The sequence below is a fragment of the Xyrauchen texanus genome, chromosome 37, assembly GCF_025860055.1.
Source record: "Xyrauchen texanus isolate HMW12.3.18 chromosome 37, RBS_HiC_50CHRs, whole genome shotgun sequence".
Taxonomy (NCBI): Eukaryota; Metazoa; Chordata; class Actinopteri; order Cypriniformes; family Catostomidae; genus Xyrauchen; species Xyrauchen texanus.
In genome coordinates this window covers 38197079-38219912 of record NC_068312.1, presented here as the reverse complement: position 1 = coordinate 38219912, position 22834 = coordinate 38197079, and the positions used below count along the sequence as shown (strand labels likewise).

Sequence of the window (22834 nt, the reverse complement as noted above, 5' to 3'; positions counted from 1 at the left end):
GAAACACTACCTGTGAGATATTATTGGTCATAGATGGCACGTACCAGTTTGTTCTCCTGCATGTAGATTCTCTGTAGTTTGGTGCAGCCCTGCGCCAGCGCCACCAGACCGTTGTCACTGATGCTGTAGCACTGGCCGAAATGCACGTCCTTCAGTTCTTTACAATGTTCACCCAACTGCACAAAACACATAAACCACATGATAAGTTCAGGCTTGACCATGAAATACAATATGAACAGGTTGATTCAGTTCACAAAATGGGTCTGAATGATTCGGTTCTCCAGTTCAACTCAACGACTCAATGAGCCGTTCGCAGGTGTTCTCGAGTTAACCGTGTAATATAAAATATAGTTTAAGATAATATAATGATATTAAATAATAACAATATAAAATATTATATTTTATCAATTATAATATAATATAGTTTAAGCTATTAATATGAATTAATAATAATAATATATATGTAATATAATTATGCATAATATATGTATATTTAATATATATATATATATATATATATATATATCATATATATATACATATATATATACACTATATCATTATATAACATTATTATAAAATATATTATATTATAATTTATAAATATAAATATATACTAAATCAATATATAACATAATTATACAATATATTATATTATAATGTATAAATATAAATATAAATATATACTAAATCAATATATAACATAATTATAAAATATATTATATTATAATGTATAAATATAAATATATACTAAATCAATATATAACATAATTATAAAATATATTATAATGTATAAATATAAAGTATATATATATATATATATATATATATATATATACTATATCATTATATAACATAATTATAAAATATATTATATTATAATTTATAAATATAAACAGTATATATATATATATATATATATATATACATATATATATATCATATATATATATATATATATATATATAAATATATACTATATCAATATATAATATAATTATAATATATATTATATTATAATTTATAAATATAAATATAAATATATACTATATGAATATATAATAATTATAATATATATTATAATTTATAATATATAATAATATATATATATATATATATACACACTGTATCATTATATAACATAATTATAAAATATATTATATTATAATTTATAAATATAAATATAAATATATACTAAATCAATATATAACATAATTATAAAATATAGTATATTATAATTTATAAATATAAATAGTATACTATATATCAATATATACTAAATAAATATATAACAATTATAAAATATATTATAATTTATAAATATAAAAGTATATATATATATATATATATATATACACACTGTATCATTATATAACATAATTATAAAATATATTATATTATAATTTATAAATATAAACAGTATATATATATATATATATATATATATATATATATATATATATATATATATATATATATATACTAAATCAATATATAACATAATTATAAAATATATATTATAATTTATAAATATAAAAGTATATATATATATATATACATACTAAATCAATATATAACATAATAATAAAATATATTATAATTTATAATATATAAATATAAACAGTCATATATATATACACACTGTATCATTATATAACATAATTATAAAATATATTATAATTTATAAATATAAACAGTAATATATATATGTGCCAATCCTCTGATGAGCGAAGTACTATATGCTGTAATATGACAATTACAGTGCAGGTCACAGTATTAACTTTCACAATGTGAAAAAAAATTATTTGTGATACGAGTTTTTAAAATGTTTCACTTTGTGTTCCGTGGAAGAATCATACAGAGTCAATAATGACAGAATTGTGTTTTTAGTTCAAACTAGTCCTTAACAAATAATTTAAATTTAGTGCACAAGTTGTACTGACCACATTTATGATCATTTTATTGTGCTGTTGCATCCTTTTTGAAGCTTGAAGGCACCAGTCGCCATTCATTGTAACTGCATGGAAAAAAGCGACCAGTACAATCTTTACGATTTCTCCTTTTGGTGAAATCTGTGTGGGCTTGCACAAGTGACGTAACCACTAAAAACTGTATAATTGCATGTTACGAGCAGCTTACCAGTTTTAAAGCGTGATCTGTGAGCTTGTCCTGGTTGCCGACGTGAACTTTCTGCAAAAGCGGGCAGTGAAGAGCCACCGTACAGAGAGACACATCGCTGAGCTGTTTACAGCGGTACGCCGTGTACTTAATCAGGCCCGGACAGTTGGAAGACAGAGAACAAACGCCGTGATCCTGAACGTTTCGACAGTCAGAGATGTTGATCTCAGTGACGTTCTGTCTCCTCGATGCGATCTTCACCAGGAGATCGTCTTTAACCTGCAAGAACAGAGTGTGGACACATTACGACAGACTGAGGCCATTAAACGAATGAGCTTTCCATTTATTCTCTCTTTAGCATTTGAACAGTTTTTACAAACTAATTGCTTCATAAATACATTTGTTTTTATAAAACTAGTGGCTCCAAGAACATTTGGACACTCATGAACGCCATTGCATTCTCGAATGCTACTGGAACTAACCAACTTCACTTTTCCAAGGAATTTTTGCACAATTTTGACAGGGATGGATTAGTGACTGGGGCCAGTGCCCAGGGGTCCTTGACTGCCCGGGGGTGCCCTGGGCTTTAAGGCTGCTTGATCTAGTTTGGTGATCAACTGCAGGGCCACCGTATATACACAAGAAATGTTTATGTAAATAAATAAAAACATCACGAACACAAACCTGCTGGAGCCCGCTGAGGTCGATCCGTTTCCAGAACTGGAAGTCTGAGCAGAGATCACGCCAGTACTTACACACCAGTGACGCTCCCAGACATCGCTCCTTAACTGACAGGTGAGAAAGCACCTGCAAACACACGCCAAACATTTCATTATTAGTGGTGCTTGCCAAAGGCATCAATATTGTTCTCTTACATACTTATTATTCTTCTTTTTATTATTTCACACAAAGTTTGGCGCGCTACTCCTCCTGCAGCTTTTGTCACAGACCCCTGAGTGAGGCGTCAAATCGTGCGGCTCGTTGAGGAGAGGTGTGCTGTATCTTTTCTAAGCGATCGGGTGTACGATGTTCGCACAGCAGATGAAAAAGCGGCCAAAAAAGTCCCATTGACTTAACATTATGCTAGCATATGGGACATGGGACATATGCTAGCATCGCCTAGCGAAGTGCTAAAACATGCTAAAAACGTGCTAGCATCATGCTAACATATGCTAGCATCGCCTAGCGAAGTGCTAAAACATGCTAACACATGCTAGCATCGCCTAGCGAAGTGTTAAAACATGCTAAAAACGTGCTAGCATCATGCTAACACACGCTAGCTAGCATGCTAAGACATGCTAAGCGCAGCTGCTAACAAAAATTAAAACGCTAGTTAGCTTCATGCTAACACATGCTAGCATCGCCTAGCTGAAGTGTTAAAACATGCTAAAAAGCGTCATGCTAACGCATCGACGCTAGCAGCTAACATATGCTAGCATCACCTAGCGAAGTGCTAAAACATGCTAAAAACGTGCTAGCATCATGTTCACACATGCTAGTATCGCCTAGCGAAGTATTAAAACATGCTAAAACCGTGCTAGCATCATGCTAACACATGCTAGAATCCCCTAGCGAAGTGCTAAAACATGCTAAAAACGTGCTAGCATCATGTTACCACATGATAGCAAAATTCTATGACCATTATTTTAGTGCTTGGCAACAAGTTAGAAAATGCTATTTGACGAGTTTTACCACGGCAAGCACCACTCACATTTTCTTCAGGAAATGTACCTATCTAGCTATTATTATTATCTGTCCAGAACACGAAAGTGACCAATTTAAAGGAGCAGTGCGTAATTTCTGTGCATTTATCCTCAGTGCAATAATAATGGCTGTGTTCAGAATGGACTACTACAAGCTGAACAGTGTGCAGTATACACTGTTTCACTGCACACTTTTAAGAGCACTACAATTTTGAGTAGAACGTAATTGTAGCATTCACTTTAACTCAATGATATTTGATCAGATTACGGGAAACTACTTAAGCCATTCAAACTCAATTCAAGTGGGTGAATATTGCCTCCAAAAAATTAACATTCCGTCATCGTTTCTGTCCTCGTGTTGTTCCAAACATTAAACGACTTTCTATTCTTATGCGGAAACACAAAAAGAGATGCTTTACCGTAATGTTCCGTCTTCTCAGAACAATGGCAGTGGATTGTGTCTCACCTCACGGCTTAAAAAATGACCCAAAAGTATTATAATGGAAGAAAGATTGACATATTTTGACATTTTCAGGTTATTTGTCACCAAAACGTAAAACGGTAAATGGTCTGCACTTATATAGGACTTCACACTCTGACTCATTCACACATGACGGCAGAGCTGCCGTGCCAGATGCTAGCCTGTTATTGGGAGCAACTTGGGGTTCAGTGTCTCGCCAACCCTGCGATTAGTGGCCGACCCACTCTACCACCTGCACCACAGCGGCCCCGTTAAAGACGTACACACAGACGAATCCGACAGACTATTTTTATGATACTTTTTGGTACTTTTTTAAGCTTTAAAGGAAGGCCATTATGCCATTATGTTGAAAAGATGGGATGAGTTATTTCAGTACAAGTTGAGTTCAATCGACAGCATTTGGTGCATAATGTTGATTACCACAACAACAAAACTCTTTAATATAAGCACAAATGTGTGTTCCAGTGAGACACTTCCAATGCAAGTCAATGGGGCTTAATCTGTAAACATGAAAATACTCACGGTTTCAAAAGTATAGACACAAGACGTAAACAACATGTGTGATAACATGATATTACTGTGATAAAATCACACACTGAACACATCTGTGTGAACTTATAGACAATTTTACAACTTCGTTGTCATGACGACGTCACAGTGTAAAGCCTGTAGGACCACCAAAACAACATTTTAAACAACAGCTCAAATAACACACACGTTTTAACAGTAGAATTAATGTAAGTGCTTTAATAAAATCATAAGATTCACATTTCTGCCTTTAAACCCTCCAAAAATCGTCCTATTGACTTCCATTGTAAGTGTCTCACTGGAACACACATTTGTGCTTTCCTGCATGTTGCACATTGTTTTGTTTTGTTTTGTTTATTGTAGTGGCAATCTATCTTTTGTGTTCAGCCCAAGATAGAAAGTCATATGGGTTTGGAACAACATGAGGGTGATTATGACATTCATTTTGGGGTGTACCATCCCTTTAAAAGGTAAAGCATTTCTAGGGGCAAATATTTCCCTTTAATAAAAACGTTAATTGTGCATTGTCTCTCACATGTAAGGTGCCATTTAAAAAAAACAAACCCACAGACCTTGAGAAGTATGGAAGAGGGCAGTTGGTTAATGTGGGACATGTCTGTATTTTCAACACTCTTTCCCTCCTGCGAGCCGTCATTATGGGACAGCCCGCAGCAGCAAGAGGAGGAGCACGCTGAGGTCGCTGAACTGCCCTCATCCGTCTGCGGCCCTGCATCGCAGCTGTACTCCTCCGACAGAGAGGAAGACGAGGAGGATGAAGGCAGGGGGCAGAGTGAGGGCAGGAGGCACTGGTTGTCTGGAGTGGCAGCGTCTCCTCGCTCCTCTCCGTTCTCCATGGCCTCCTGGAAGGCACAGCGCGGCTGCTTGCGGGGCGTGCACCGCTGCAGCTCAGCACACTTGCGCTTACACACCATTTCCACGTAGTCTGCGACTGGAACGACGGCGCAGTACAGCGCCGGGGGTCCGATCAATTTGGCTGGCACGGCGGACAGCAGACTTCTTCCCTGGCTCTGAAAAATGGCAAGCGCTCCCGGAGACAACAGGAACTTGGCACAGTCCTTGGGCGAGTTCAACGAAGCGTAGCGCTTGGCGAGTTTGGACGCCGTCACCGCCGCACAGCCGCCGTGATGGTTCTCAAAGGACCAGTCGTCCTCGATGCTCCCGCTGTTGCCGTGGACGATGAAGCACAGCATGCAGGGACCCTGAAGGAAGCAGTTCCTCCTCCGCTTCTTTTTGCGCAGCTTCCGTGTCTTCTTCTTCAGGCCGTTACCATTCTTTGAGAGAAGATGGCCCATATAGATGATTCACGGTGACTCTAGAGAATTCAAGATCAAACATCAGTTCATAACTCGGGAGGATGAGACACATAATACAATAATAAAAACATGAAGACCACATGCAATACAAATTTTGTGGCTTTTAGTTTCTACACTTTGATTGGAGTCCACCTGATTGATTGGACATAGTTTGGAAAAGCACACACCTGTCCATATAAGCTCTACAGCTGAAAATGCATATCGAGCAAAACCCAAGCCATGAGGTCAAAGGAACCGCCTGCAGAGCTCAGAGACAGGATTGTGTCGAGCCACAGATCTGGGCAAGGCTACAAAACATTCCGGCTGCACTGAAGGTTCCCAGGAGCACATTGGAGTCCATAATTCTTAAATGGAAGAAGTTTGGAACAACCGGGACTCTTCCTAGAGCTGTCCACCTGGCCAAACTGAGCAATCGAGGGAGAAGGCCAAGAACTAGGGTTGGGCGGTATATCAACTTTTTAAGGTATATCGACATATTTTCAAATGAAATCTAGGATGAGACAATGCCGTTTATATCGATATAGTTTGATGTTGCAGACCACGATAGCAGTATCGCTTGTTCACGCGACTTTCGAATTGTGAAAAAAGAAACGGCTGTACGCAAAACCACGCTGTGGTCATTAAACGAGGTGCAGACGGTTCCTCTCGTTAGCGACGAACGAAACGACACTAAACGAAAAAGTATTTCAGGAAGTGTATCAGCTGTTGGCCGCACACGGCTACCATCGGACCTAACAACAATGTGAGGGAAAAGTTTAAAAAGCGTAAAAGTGACGACAGAACCATCAAGGAAACGTGGAAGTGGTTCGACCAAATGGATGCTAGCTAAACCGGCGAGCGATGGGAGGGAGAGTGCGCTGGACTCGGCCACGGCGTTGTTGGAGTCCATGATGGAGGATGGTACGTTTTGTTACGTTAACTCTAAACTCTGCTTGAAAGCTTCACTTTATTTAGTTGACCAGCTACTGGAAGCTTCTAAAACAACCAGGCCAATTTAACTGTTGCACTTGTGTAAAATCAGCACGCAGCATAATGAGCTAGTAGCTAACAGCTAGAGGTTGAGTTATTCTTTTGGTCAGTTTGTGTCATGTTTAAGATGATGTCACGGCAGTAGAGGCGGCGCAACTATGACGATCAGCCTATAATCCCGCCCACGTTGAGGCGGCACTAAACTGCAGTGGAAATGCAAGCTCAGAAAAGTAAAGCGAGTAGAGTTGAGGCCAGTCGAACCGTAATGTGCCGTGGAAAAGTGCCATTATTTTGTTCCTTGTTTTTTATTAACAGGCATAATTTGTACCATTTACGCATATTTCCATTAATATGCAGAAAAGGTTCTAAAACAGTACCGCCTCTTTAAGAACAGCATCAGTTCAGCGAGCATCTCTCAGAAGTGTTTCGTTTGAGCGAATATTAGCAAGAGTGGAGTCTCACGCTCTTTAACGCAATCGTGCAGCGAGCGATTAGAATGAAATGTTTCTATTTTTGTTGTTTGCATTTCTGTTTTTTTTCTCCCCAATTTGTAACGTCCAATTCCCAATGTGCTCCAAGTCCTCATGGTGGCGTAGTGACTCGCCTCAATCCGGGTGGCGGAGGACGAATCTCAGTTGCCTCCGCGTCTGAGACCGTCAATCTGCGCATCTTATCACGTGGCTTGTTGAGTGTGTTACCATGGAGACGTAGCGTGTGTGGAGGCTTCACGCTATTCTCCGCAGCATCCACGCACAACTCGCCACATGCTCCACTGAGAGCGAGAACCACATTATAGCGACTGCGAGGAGGTTACCCCATGTGACTCAACCCTCCCTAGCAACCGGGCCAATTTGGTTACCTAGGAGACCCGTCTGGAGTCACTCAGCACACCCTGGAACTCGCGACTCCAGGGGTGATAGTCAGCGGCAATACTCGCTGAGCTACCAAGGCCCTATTTTTGTTGTTTTTAAACAACAACTGACTGTAAAGAACAGAAAGGACATTAAAAGTGTCATTATTCAATCACAAATGGATTGCGTTGATCTCGTCTTTGGACACATTACAAGGAATAAGTCAAACCAAACCTCGTCGCTGAACTTCTTCACCACTATACAACTCAATTACTGCGGAGTGAAATATGAACGCTCACCAGCAAGTGGCCAATCACAGGCATTTTAAGTCATTTTAAATTTTGTCAAATGTTCAGTCAGCGGTTAAGGCTCTGGGTTACTGACCGAAAGGTTGGGGGTTCAAGCCTCAGCATCGCCAAGATACCACCGTTGGGCCATTGACCCAATCTGCTCCAGGGGCGCTGTTTCATGGCTGACCCAAGCTTACTTGGGATATGTGAAAACAACTGCATTTAAAGTATGAGAATGGCCCCTCTGCCTAATTTATGAATACTGCCAGCTGATTAGCAACAGCAAGTAGCAAATAATGTTTCATGGCTGTGATGTAGAATAAAGTGATGGGCAAGCCATTGCATTGGGTCTTTAAGAACAACAGAGGTCTGCAGACCAATCAGATGAGATTGGCATAATTGCAGTTTCCAAACTGGGGTCCAGAGAGCCTAAGAGGGGCTCAAGGGGGTCACGAAAAATATTAGTGAAAAAAAATTATGCACATTTTTTGTGAAATGCTATATAAATGAATTGTTTCAAAAATGTTTCTCGTCAAATTTATACTTCTAAAGTTACTCTAACAGAAGGCAGAAAATACTTAAATACAAAGTAGCCCAAATATTTTCCAGATAGTATTTTAATAATCACTTTAGGCTTCAGTACAACATAAAAGTCAATTATTTAAATGCATTCTGCTAAATATTTAATAAACAACACGTTGTCTTAATAAAAGACTCTCACAGGTTATAAATGGATATTTAATTATGTATACATACAATATGTAGCTGCCTGTATATTTAAGGAAGGGCGCCCATAACAAGATTTGGGACACAGCAAACGTTTATATAAACATGCATCAAAGTAACGGTTCTTAAGTTCCCGCAATATTAAGGAAATAGAACCAAACCATCAAAGCATCATTTTTCAAATGTAACACTTGACAATTCCATTCTTTACAGACAACATGTGTTTATGTGAAGTGTAAACAATGTAACAAACCAAACACAGCTTTCACTGGAGCATTCCACAACAAACACAGCATGACGTGAAGAACAGGAAGACTGCTATTTAAAATGCTTTGATAAACACTCAAATGTCGCATGGGTGCTTCGGTCATGGACTGTACTCTTTTGGAGTAATATGTAAATACTTTGGTATATATGCATGGTAAATCATGGTACTGACACCGTTATTAGTATATCATCTCAGCCAGCACTAAATAAAGCTCTTATATCTGGCTTTAATATGTCAGTAAAACGCTGTCATCTCACAGCAGGGCTCGAAAAAACCTTCACAAACACACAAGTAATGTCACTGTTTATGACAGCTGTGTGGAGCTCGTCGCGGAGTGTTGTTGTGTTTCATTGGGTGATAGAGGCGGACGGAAGAAATAAAAGCCGTTCCTCACCAGCTCGCGGTGCGCGCATAATCCGCGCGAAACACAATCAGAAGAGAACGCCGCTGTGTCAACCTGCTACAATGTATCGAAACACTTCCGGAATTCAAACCACAGAGGAAATCCCGCCCATCCAAGAAATAAGGCTGGACATTCATTGGCCAGTCAGAGTCGTGACAACCAATCATATGTGATTTAAAGGGAACGCTTTAAATGTAACAAGTAAAATGGTAAACATACTTAATGTTTGCAACTGGATCGTGAAGAGTCACTTTGTTCACCAACTTGATCAGAGATTAATACAAATCTTGACCTCAGCTAACTTGTTTTGGGTATCCACACTCTTCCCAAGTACACATAACTGCTGCAAACAGGGTCACATTTTTGTTTCTGCGCATTCGATGCCAGCTGTAGCGTTGGCGAGTCCGATTCGTTTTAGCGAATCGGTTCGTTCGGACGATTCGCTTCAATAAGAGTCATTCGAAACTGTTCTAGAATTCCCCATGTGGCAATATTCCGGGTTGAATTCAAGTTAAGCATTTGTGACATAATGTTGGTTACCACAAAAAATAAATAAATAAATACATCAACTGGTCCCTCCTTTTCTTAAAAAAACAAAAAAACAAAAACAAAAGCACAAATGTGTGTTCCAGTCAGACACTTACAATGGACGTCAATGGGGCCAATTTTTAAAGGGTTTAAAGGCAGAAATGTGAAGCTTGTAATTGTACTAATTTTAATAATTGTATTAATTATTCTGTTAAAACTTGTTTATGATTTGATCTGTAAAGTCGTTTAAATCAGGTTTACTGTGTTACGTCACCATGGCAACAACAAGCTCACACATATGCTTTTAGTAAGTGATTGAAACAGTATTTTAATGTTTACAGATTAAACCCCATTGACTTGCATTGCAACACACATTTGTGCTTTTGAACTAAAAAAGAAGGGAGTAGTCGAAATAATGTTTTTGTGATAATCAACTTTATGACACAAATGCTGTCGATTGAAAGTACCTTGTATTGAACCCGGTATATTCCTTTAATTATTGCACAATAATGTCCTCAACAAACATTATTATTAATATTATGAGTGACTACAAAAATTGTATTTGCTTCTGAATGTATATTATACATTTACAGTTGAAGTCAGAAGTTTACATACACTTTAGCCAAATACATTTAACTTTGGAGGTGTGCTTGGGGTCATTGTCCATTTGGAAGACCCATTTGCAACCGAGCTTTAACTTCCTGTCTGATGTCTTGAGATGTTGCTTCAATATATCCACATAATGTTCCTTCCTCATGATGTCATCTATTTTGGGAAGTGCACCAGTCCCTCCTGCAGCAAAGCACCCCCACAACATGATGCTGCACCCCCATGCTTCACGGTTGGGATGGTGTTCTTCTGCTCACAAGCCTCCCCCTTTTCCCTCCAAATATAACAATGATCATTATGGCCAAAAAGTTCAATAGTGTGTCATCAGACCAGGGGACATTTCTCCAAAAAGATCTTTGTCCCCATGTGCACTTGCAAACTGTAGTCTGGCTTTATTATGGTGGTTTTGTAGCAGCGGCTTCTTCCTTGATGAGCACCTTTCAGGTGATGTCCATATAGGACTCGTTTTGCTGTGGATCTAGATACTCGTCCACCTGTTTCCTCCAGCATCTTCACAAGGTCCTTTGCTGTTGTTCTGGTATTGATTTGCACTTTTCACACCAAACTTCGTTCATCTCTAGGAGACAGAATGCGTCTCCTTCCTGAGCGCTATGATGGCTGTGTGGTCACATGGTGTTTATACTTGCGCACTATTGTTTGTACAAGTGAACGTGGCACCTTCAAGTGTTTGGAAATAGCTCCCAAGGATGAAGCAGACTTGTGGAGGTCCACCATTGTTTTTCTGAGGTCTTAGCTGATTTATTTAGATTTTCCCATGATGTCAAGCAAAGAGGCACTGAGTTTGTAGGTAGACCTTAAAATACATCCACAGATACACCTCCTATCAGAAGCTAATTGGCTAATTGTCTAAAGGTTTGACATGATTTTCTGGAATTTCCAAGCTGCCTAAAAGTTAACTTAGAGTATAACATTTCTGACCCACTGGAATTGTTATATAGTCAATTAAAAGTGAAACAGTGGGCCTGAGTAGCTCAGTGATAAAGATGCTGGCTACCACCCCTGGAGTTCGCTAGTTCTAGTCCAGGGCATGCTAAGTGACTCCAGCCGGGTCTCCTAAGCAACCAAATTGGCCGGTTGCTAGGGAGGGTAGAGTCACATGGGGTAACCTCCTCATGGTCGCTATAATGTGGTTCATTCTCAGTGGGGCACGTGGTGAGTTAAGCATGGATGCCGCGGTGGATGGCGTGAAGCCTCCACACATGCTACGTTTCCATGGTAAAGCGCTCAACAAGTCACGTGATAAGATGCGCGGGTTGACGGTCTCAAACGCGGAGGCAGCTGGGATTCATCCTCCGCCACCCAGATTGAGGCGAGTCTCTACACCACCATGAGAACTTAAAAGCGCACTGGGAATTCCAAATTGTGTGAACAGGGGGAACATTTTCAACCTAAGCGTATGTAAACTTCTGACATCAGCTGTATGAGCGACTAATTGGACCCCAACTATTTTAAGTTGTAAAATTACTGTTTATCACTATTTTAGGTTATTATAATGAAGTAAAAAATAACGTCAAATGCTGTTTCAACACTATTGGTAACAACGTAAATATTTTTTTTTTTAAATGTACAAAGACTTTGCGATTCGATTTGAATGAATCGTTTGAAGGAGTCGGTTCAAATGAATGATTCGTTCGCGAATCGCACGTCAATATCCAGTTAACGTGAGAATTAATGTAGCTTGAGTGGTAGGTTTTGTAAGTTAAATGTGGCTATTGCAATGATTCAGGAAGAATGTCATAAGTTCCTGTCTCTGTTGCGGATTGAGGTGTATTTGTAAATGATTCATCAGGAATGGGCGTGCACGCGTCTCCATCCAACACGACAAAACTTCCTAAAAATAGCTCCAGCTCTGGAAAACTGAACTTCCATTGCAATGGCTACCGTTCTCCCAATAACTCAACAGGTCATTCGGTCTGGACATGGAAACAGACGAGCTTCACAGGACCTCGGCATCTCTGACGTGAACGACTGTTTGATATATGATCGGCACGGTGATTGCGCAACTTTTGGGAGTTTGTTTCAACGCGGGAAAGCAATAATCATTTTTGTCCGAGTAAGAGAATAAGGCTTGCATAATAACTTCATGACCATGTTGGACGTTTTGGATTGCCTTTGCCTTAAAATATGTCCATCTTTATGTAAAGTAATGTTATATTTTTCATTATGATCCATATGGTGCATAATCAATGCAATGATTTTAATCGCAAAGTAAGTTTTTACCCAAGCATTTGATCTCAATGCAGCATTTCACTACACTAATATTGCCAAATGTTGAAGTAGCTCAAATATTATCCATTGCTTTCCTCACTGCATTGATGTCTGTCACAGATGACCACTTTGCATTTCAAATCTCTTCCAGAACTTCCTGTGCTACACATGCAAAGAGTATGTTGAGGACTTGGGCAAAGTACCCCAGAATATGTTGCAGGTGAAATATTAGGAACATATTTGATGTTAACCATGCGTTAATAATGCGTACATTGATTCATTGTGTGCCAATGAGCATGCATTATTAGATCAACATTATTATGCATTATTATATTATTAAAGAAAATGCAATAAATAATATTTGTTTTCACAAATGTAGGAATGTAATGTCAGATTGGTCGTGATTGGACAGTCATCGTGTTCTCATATAAAGGTAGGATGTGTTCTGTTGTTTTATATAAACTATCTGAAAAGATGAGGGAAAAGCTATGTCAATAAATATGAGGTTTTTATGTTTAAATACAGGTACATAAATATAACACGTATGTCGAGAAGCATTTGACTTGTGCACAAAATAGCAGAGATTGTTTGTTAGGATTATTGAGCATGCAAAGCTTGTTTTAGTATTTATTTGAGACGCTGCATTAAATGTGGCCTCATTTGACAATGTGAGGTTATTAAGAAATCAAAATCATATTTGAGGGCATGTATTTGATTCAGTTTGGTTCACTACATTTATTCACAACACCCTCTCTCTTGCATTGCAATGCATATCTTTTATATATATTCAAAGTATGCAAAAAATGAATGTATATGTATATGTACTTTGTAAGTTGCTGAATTTGCAAACTGGTGTTAAATATGACTGATGTCTTGTGTTCAACAATCCTGAAACAGGATCATTGTTAAGGCGGTAATTTTATTTACTTTTTAACTGTTATAAAGCCACAAAGCACCCAATCTCCAAAAATGTTTTAGAAGTTGTAGTATTTATTTTAGGAATTATAGGCCTTTGGATACACTTGGTCGAACCCACATGATAAATGCAACCCCTAAATAACTAAAAGTTCAACTTTTCTTTGATAATTATTGACATAGGGAGTCCCAGATATAGTTCACGATAGCAGGTAACTTTGGATAATATGCAATCATTTACACACCGTATATACAGCCATTTTGTTGAAATATGATTGGTTGCTGGCGGCCATGTTTTTTTATTTGTCTGAGTCATATTGTACCATATGAAAGCATTTGGCCCCTACAAGAAGCATACCAATTTTCAACTTCATTGATAATACAGTTGTGGAGTTATGAGCATTTATTTAGTTGTAGCGCCCCCTACAGGCGCAGTTTTTCACGATTTTGTATGGAGACTCAAAATATGCTGTTGCACATGTGTATAAATGTTCGTAACATTGGGCCTTTTCGCTTGGTAGATATTGGTCAATATGTACAAATTGGAAGACACCTGACAATTCGTTGGCTTATATCTTCGCAACGCTTCGATGAATCAAAATTCCTTTGATAACTTTATGTCAGGAGGTTTCATAGTAGACACACGCCCATTTTCGTGCGAATTGGACAAATTAGCGTGACATTTTTCATGACGGAAATGAAATCGTTGATATACGTTTCGTTCGTCTTGAGCCAAAGAATCCAACGATGTAAGACACTTGAGCGACAAACGTTTTAGGATGTAGGGTCCAAAACGTAAACATGATCGCTATAGCGCCACCTTGAGGCCGATCGGGCCGAAACTATGATACGCTGTAGTACTCTGGGGGACCAGCTACCCTAAAAGTTTCAGCTCTCCTCGACTTACGGTTTGGTATGCACGATCAGTTTTAGGGCAGAATAATACAAATAATAATAATAATAATAAAATCCTTTACAATTGTTCAGAAATGGAGGAAAATAATGTGCATTTATGTTGGTATTGCCCTTACATTGCTTCTTTTTGGTCCAATATAGTGAAATGGGTGGCTGCATTATATATTAAAGTACCATTGAATCCTATACAATCATTTGGGATGATCATCCAAACAAAATAAAAATAAATAGAATTTAAAATGCAATTGAAATACTATTACAGTACATGTGGAGAACATTCGTTCAAAGAGGTACAGACGACATTTTTTTCCGAAATGACTTTTAATATTCTGTATGAAACCTCACTACATTTTCTATATGTAAATGTTGTGCATTTGTATTTTTTATTATTACTGTTTATGATATATAACATTATTTGTGTATGTGCAATGTGATATTAATGAAATCATTCAACCGTCACTGCTTAAGACTGTTTTACAATCCTGTCATCTCTTTATGTTTAGGGTTTCTGCTCTGTAACAGGCTATCCTCATGAAATATATGTTGATCCAGAGAGACACATTTATACAAAACTTGGCATGAGAAGAGGAGAGACATACATGGAGACTCGTAAGATATTTATTAAAGTAATAGCACTTGAATTTGTCCCGTCATGTCATGCTTTTTGCTTGCATAGTCATTCTGGGGGATTTAGACACACAGTCAAATTTCCTCTCGCTTTAGTACCTATTTTAATACATATTAATGGTTTAAATTGAGTATGTATTAATTGCATTGTAGTACATATTCTATTATCATGCAAAGCAGCCCAAAAAATATAAGTGCATTTAATTTGATTCATTTATTTATTCATAGCTTCCAAAAGTCCACATGTGAAATCCAGCTTGCTTGTCGGCAATCTGAAAAGTATGTGGCGTGCCATGACGAGTCCAGTGTTTGACTTCCAAGGAGATCCGCTGCAGCAAGGAGGCGCTCTTATTGTAGGCCCAGGTGATGAGATTTCTGATTTGAGAAAAGCTGTAAAATCTACATCTTCACTTGCAGAGGCGGAGCTAGTGGGTGTCCGCGGCCACCATGGACCGAAGCCTGGCCATCCCATTCGCAATTGCTGTTTTAGTCATTTTTTGTGGCACAATTTACTTCTTTAGAGCTGAAATCGTCTCTGTTGCCAAACCTCTCCGTCCCAGGTGTCATTGTATCCACTCGCTTTCAAGTGTGCCCCTGTTTGCCTGCAGTGGCGGAGCTAGGGGGTGGCCAGGGCCCACCCGCAATTGCTGTTTCAGTCATTTTTTTTTTGGGTCATTTTTTGGCACAATTTAGTTCTTTAGGGGGTGTTCACACTTGGCAGGTTTGGTTAGATTAAAACAAACTCTGGTGTGATTGCTCTGTTTGTGCGGTTCATCTGAACAAGTGTGAACGCTGTCACACAAACCTTGGTGTGCACCACACAAGCGGACCGAGCCTAAAAGTGGGTCTCGGTCCGCTTCCAAACGAACTCTGGTGCGGTGCGATTGATATATGAACGTAACATGGACCAAAGACGTCTAAACGGACCAAAAACAGGAACACCTGGTTCATCATATGAGTTATGTTGAAACAGGATCATTGTTAAGGTGCTCATTTTATTTACTTTTTAACTGTTATAAAGCCACAAAGCAGCCAATCTCCAAAAATGTTTTAGAAGTTGTAATATTTATTTTAGGAATTATAGGCCTTTGGATACACTTGGTCGAACCCACATGATAAATGCAACCCCTAAATAACTAAAGTTCAACTTTTCTTTGATAATTATTGACATAGGGAGTCCCAGATATAGTTCACGATAGCAAGTAACTTTGGATAATATGCAATCATTTACACACCGTATATACAGCCATTTTGTTGAAATATGATTGGTTGCTGGCGGCCATGTTTTTTTATTTGTCTGAGTCATATTGTACCATATGAAAGCATTTGGCCCCTACAAGAAGCATACCAATTTTCAACTTAATTGATAATACAGTTGTGGAGTTATGAGCATTTATTTAGTTGTAGCGCCCCCTACAGGCGCAGTTTTTCACGATTTTGTATGGAGACTCAAAATATGCTGTTGCACATGTGTATAAATGTTCGTAACATTGGGACGTATTTCGGTCAATACGTACAAATTGGAAGATGCCGACAAATGCCGGCTTATATCTTCGCAACGCTTCGACGAATCAAAATTCGTTTGATAACTTTATGTCAGGAGGTTTCATAGTAGACACACACCCATTTTCGTGCGAATTGGACATACGGCGTAGGAGTTTGAAAAATTAGGTTTTTGAATTATGCAAATTAGCGGAAATGAAATCGTAGATATACGTTTTGTTCGTCTTGAGCCAAAGAATCCAACGATGTAAGACACTTGAGCGACAAACGGTTGGCAGGTTGCCTATTACAGTTCGGGTCAGGCGTCGGATCCGCCCGTCCACCTTCCTCACAGCATATCTTCATTTGTGTGTGCAACGCAGGAATTCCTGGCGCTGTTTTGACTCCTTTACACATTTCATTAACTCTTAGTTTGTTCTCAGGTGGTAAAAATACCACCATATATACATATATAAACATTATGAGCGCATGCCTTTGGATTTGTATCGTTAGGTTTGGTGTTAAAAACGCCAGTGTGAATGCTAAAGGTGTGTACACACTGCCAAAGTCGCTGCAGGTCGCCAGTGGCTGGTGGTGAAGTCGCTAGTGGGCGTTCCCACTACTGGTTGCCTAGTAACTTTTATAAATGACATTCACGGATGTCATTCCATTGCTGTTGACAGCGAATCTCTTTTCTTGGCGCTAAAAACAAACATTTTGGAGGGAAAAGACTAAATATAAATGGAATCAGTACATAAAATGCTTTATATCAAAGATGAATGAGAAACAAGGCGTGCTGTTTGCCATAGCGGCTGTTTATCTGCGGCGAAAACGCAAACGCCGGTCTGTCTGTCTTGCACCAGCCGGTCGTACCACCGGCTGGTGCAGGAGCTGCGGCTGGATATACCATATCCATATCATAGAGCACTGGAAAATTGCTAACAGCAAGAATTAGCCTTTCATCCATCTTTCCGTTACGTCAGGAGCTGAGAGAGAGAGAGAGAGAGAGAGAGAGAAGGATCACGTGAGCTCTCCCGTCGTCTCTCCTATTGGCTGTCGCTTCCGTTATTCGCTCTTCATTTGAATAAAGTTGAACTTGTCACAACTTTGTCGCGTCGCTGGACACGCCCACATCTAGTCGCCAACGGTCGCGACAGCTCGTGTCGCCGGAAGTCGCCTGTGCTCTCATTGAAAATGAATGGGATTGTGTCGCGGTCTTGCGCGATGTCGCCGGCAGTGTTTACGCAGCTTAAACGAAACGACTAAATGTAGCATTTTCAGTTTTGGTCCGGACCATAGACTGTAAAAAAAGATGGCCGACGCCCCTTCGCTCTTTTCCATTGGTGAGAACTGAAGCCGCCAGTGTCCCGATATGGCGCTGACATCTTGGGACTTGAGTCTGCGCAGTTGCGATTTCAAGCACACGCCCCTGCACTTTTGACTTTTGACTTATGATGGTGTGAAATAATTAATTATAGAAATGTAGATATTACATTTAAAGCTCCAATCTCCTCAGTCCTCCGAAGATCCCGAAAAAAAAGTCAGTTGGTGCTTCAGTGACTACTTCGCTCAGAGAACCTGTCAATCACAGCTGTCAATCATGATGTCACAGCAGCGTTTTTATAGCATCAAATAACTAAAAACAAACTTATTTTGAAAACAAACACTTGAAATGACATCAACGTGATAGAAACGACAGTAAATGACAGAAACTATCTTTGGAAAAAAGATATGTGAAGTGTAATTTAATTGTTTAGTTGGTCTCACGTCCCGTTGAATAACATGGGGAGGCGGGGTTTATGATCTATACTAGGACCAGCCACCGGGGGGGCGATCGAGACGTTTTGGCTTCACTTTTGAGGGCTTGTGCGGCACACTTGGTCCAGACCAAGAGAACAAAACACGAGTGTGAACACACCCTTAGAGGTCATCTCTGTCGCCAAAACTCTCCGTCCCAGGTGTCATTGTATACACTGACCCCCCGCGTTCACCTGATCTAATTTATGGTTTTTTTTTTTCACAGGTCCAGAGGTTCATTTTGCTCATTTTGACATGAATCGGTTCGATCACGTGCCAATAAACTGGTTACTACAGTTAGCTGGTCTTCAGCCGTTGGACTTCAGTGATTCCCCCAAAATCATTGAAATCTAAAACAATGAACTGTTTGAGTATGATGGAACTGGACCGTGTGCTTGTGGCTTTTATAATGCGTCCGTTGGTCTTTGTATGTCTTTTTATCATTGTATATATTGTTTTTATATTTGATTTATGTTGGATAGGAGCACGCCATTCCACTGCCGGTGACTGTTGAGTTCTTTCACTTTGCTAAATTATAACCGAGATCTTTTGCATGGTGACCAGAGGCGTGGCCAAGGGCCCAAATTAGACCCAGTCCCACCCAGAATATTACAGATTATTCTTTTGACTTCAAATATAAAATAGTTTTAAAAAATGCATCAATTCTGATGTCTGAATGTGTGAAAGATCTGTTTGAATGTGGCTTTTCTCTGTTGTTAAGGAAAAACGTCATTTCCTGGCATCAGTTCTCCATTAGAATACCTTCATTTGTGTTCCGCAGAAGAAAGAAAGTCATACGAGTTTGAGCCAACAGAAGTGTGAGTAAATGATGAGCAGTAGCGGATCCTGGCATAGGCGATATAGCTAGTCGCCTAGGGCGGCAACGCTCTCTGGGGTGGCATGACAGGTTACCTGATCGGCCGGTTACCGTACAGAGCTCGTAAGATCGCAATGGGAGAAAGGTGCCCTGAATCGTACCAACCCGAAAGAGCCACCCCTCAGAGAGCTCACAAGATCGCAATGGGAGAAAGGTGCCCCGAATCGTGCCAATCCGAGATCACAATGGGGGAAAGGTGCCCCGAATTGTTCCTGACAGGCTACTCGTCCTATGTACACACACACACACATACATTTTATATATATATATATATATATATATATATATATATATATATATATTAGTTACTTATTTCTATATTCATTGTTTAGTTATTTTTATTTAAAGGGACAGTTCACCCAAATATGAAAATTCTCTCATCGTTTACTCATCCTCATGCCAATCCAGAAATAAGTCTTTCTTTCATTTGCAGAACACAAATTAATAATTTAGAAGAATATTTCAACTCTGTAGGTCCATAAAATGCAAGTGAATGTTGGCTAGAACTTTGCAGCACATAAATGGAGCATAAAAGTAATCCGTATGACTCCATTGGTATAATCCATGTCTTCAGAAGTGATATGATAGGTGTGGGTGTGAAACAGATCCATATTTAATTCCCTTTTTACTTCAGATGTGAAAGTGGAGATTTAGAGGATTAAAAAGGACTTAAATGTTGATCTGTGTCTCATGTTGTTGATATTAAGGGGGGCACCAAGTAAGCCAGAACTGCCACTGTTGATGAGAGAATTGTCAATTTTGGGTGAACTATCCCTTTAAAAAATTACGTCAGGAAACTGAAAATGAGGGATTAATGCGTCAGACTCTGGTAACTTGTTTATTTAATACCAACAAATCAAGAGCAGCACAACAATCAATGCAATTGTGTATAATTAAATACTGAACATGATATAATATTTAGAATCTGTCATTGATATTTTGGCATTACACTAATGAGAATTAAAGGGGAAGCCTGTCAATTAAAAAAATATATATAATATAATATCTTGCTGCTTTATTTTGATTTTAGAGAGAAATCTGACGTGAACCCTTTCACCGAAAACTTTATGGGTTAAAGTTTTAAATCAGTGCCCGTATGTTGGGCAGCGGGATGGCATTGTGACGTCACTCGGAACGCGTACGTCACTGGCAGGACCACTGGCTCAAATACATTTTGGTTTGTAGCGCTTGGAGCTGTTAGAAACTGGACTATGCCAAATAAAGCACGGATTCTAAAGCGACCCGCGGGAAACATCACTTACTCATGTTTAAAGCGCAATCGTTTCGTACATAGAGAAGAATGAAGCGCAAGAGCGAGCGACGGAGCGAGTCGAGGAAAAGACTGAGGGAAGAGGCGGAGCCCAGGCGCGAGATTTACACTCATATCGCAGGTAAACAAATAACAACGCTGCCATCGTGATTGAAGACACGACCGTGATATTCTTTGTTCTATTCGCTGGTTGTAAACAGAGAAAATTGCGCAGAGACGGGCCATTTCTATTTAAATGAGTGAGAGAAATTGGAACGCCTAACGGTCAAGTCCCGCCTTACTTAAGGAAAAGAGCCAATCACCTTTCAGAGACAGTCATCACCCGTCAATCAACTCGCTAACGCGCATGCGCATTAGCTATACAAGTCGGGAAAATGGCGCGTTTTAGCGTAAACTACGATTCCAATATTTTTCAAATTCAAATGCTGCTTTGTAATATGTCATTTGATCGTAATCTTGATCGACCGTTTATGATATTTCGGTGTTCCCCCATTCAAGGAGATAGGAGCTGCACTGTCATGACTGGCAATGGCCTCGCGAGAGCGTTCCAAAGATGAACGACAGTGGACTGACTCGCTAGAGAGACTTTGGCGTGAATCACTTAAGTAGTGGATCAAAGCGTTCAGTCAGAGCAGCGCGAGATTCTATTGGTCAGTCGGCGCTTTTCTCCTAGCAACGGCTTGGGCGGCGTGCCAATTAGAGTCGAATACTCCCTGCTGCTCCATTTAAATTCTAGAGGGAGGAGCCTAATGTGATTGATGTCTCAGCGGGGCGACAGTGAGCCAATCATGTGCCTGGAAGGGACTGGCTTTAAACTGCATTGAACATAATCCAGAGGAGTGAGCCTAGAGAGAGATCAGTGGCGTAGTGTTACATTATTACATTGTTACATTGTTTCAGTAAACGGATGCATTGTAAACGCGTTTTTCATGTATTCCGGTTGAACAAAAATGGAACAAATATAAACAGTTTGCAGGATATAGTGTAATTTATGCATAAATTGTCGACACACATGTAAGAGTTTTGTTTGAATGTGTAAATGTTCCTTCGCATTAGACTAGTGTAAAGTCTCATTTCACGCAACCGAGAATTAATAGGTTAAAATAATGCACCGGAACAACGTGTATAAAGAAAACTGTGATCTGCACAACTGCATTGAGTTCATTAAAGGTGAGAGCAGATGTTTCATTGTTTACATTAATTGCCAGCACGAAAAGGACAATAATAATCACGTCTTTCATATTTTCTATCTTTCAGATCAGCTATATTTTGGTGTTCTTCATCAGAAGGTCAAGAGTTCACCTGACAGACATTGTTTCTGCATCGATGAAGAGCTCTCATATGAAAAGTAAGAATATTAATGTCTTTTAATTGTGCATTACTTTACAAACACATATGATTGTGTTTATCTTCATATGTTACTTTAGGGGGCTTTAAATAAAAAGATTTGCTTCCATTGATTTTTGTTGAAAGCTGGGCTCTCCTGTAAGTAACTGGCCGATATCTAAATATATATATATATATAAATAAATGGTTATTTAATGTTTTGGTGAATGCTCCATGAACATTAGTGTTTATTGTATTTCAGTAATTTTGTGTACTGCTCATTTGCTGTTATTAAAACAGCCATCAGTGATTTCAGATGTTTTCTTAAAGGGACAGTACACTCCAAAAAAATAAAATTCTCTCATGATTTACTCACCCTCATGCCAAACCAGATGTGTACGACTTTCTTTCATCTGCAGAACACAAATGAAGATTTTTAGAAGAATATTTCAGCTCTGTAGGTCCATACAATGCAAGTGAATGGTGACCAGAACTTTGAAGCTCCAAAAATCACATAAAGGCAGCATAAAAGTAATGCATAAGACTCCAGTGGTTTAATCCATGTCTTCAGAAGTGATATGATAGCTG

General features: G+C 39.0%; 2 protein-coding genes across 9 annotated transcripts in view; one reads left to right on the top strand and one right to left on the bottom strand.

Moving 5' to 3' along the window:
• Nucleotides 1-9995, bottom strand: part of fbxl17 (F-box and leucine-rich repeat protein 17) — a 292488-nt gene extending 282493 nt beyond the window's left edge. For 3 of the 4 annotated variants that reach the window (XM_052109158.1, XM_052109161.1, XM_052109160.1), the window contains exons 1-5: nucleotides 9663-9755; nucleotides 5403-6163; nucleotides 2803-2925; nucleotides 2140-2397; nucleotides 45-176 (exon numbers count right to left, since the gene is read on the bottom strand). In XM_052109158.1, the coding sequence (XP_051965118.1) occupies nucleotides 45-176; nucleotides 2140-2397; nucleotides 2803-2925; nucleotides 5403-6143 (1254 nt within the window). In that variant the 5' untranslated portion in view covers nucleotides 6144-6163; nucleotides 9663-9755. Of the gene's footprint in view, nucleotides 1-44; nucleotides 177-2139; nucleotides 2398-2802; nucleotides 2926-5402; nucleotides 6164-9662; nucleotides 9756-9890 lie in introns of those variants that run through there. The other variant, XM_052109159.1, reaches the window with a different exon arrangement.
• Nucleotides 9996-12512: 2517 nt separating this feature from the next.
• The window catches only part of LOC127630760 (dual specificity protein phosphatase CDC14C-like), a 30144-nt gene continuing 19822 nt past the window's right edge, over nucleotides 12513-22834 (top strand). For 3 of the 5 annotated variants that reach the window (XM_052108515.1, XM_052108514.1, XM_052108513.1), the window contains exons 1-6: nucleotides 12513-12882; nucleotides 13189-13257; nucleotides 13417-13470; nucleotides 15371-15476; nucleotides 15723-15857; nucleotides 22178-22268. In XM_052108515.1, coding sequence (XP_051964475.1) covers nucleotides 12703-12882; nucleotides 13189-13257; nucleotides 13417-13470; nucleotides 15371-15476; nucleotides 15723-15857; nucleotides 22178-22268 — 635 coding nt within the window. In that variant the 5' untranslated portion in view covers nucleotides 12513-12702. The other 2 variants (XM_052108516.1, XM_052108517.1) reach the window with 2 other exon arrangements.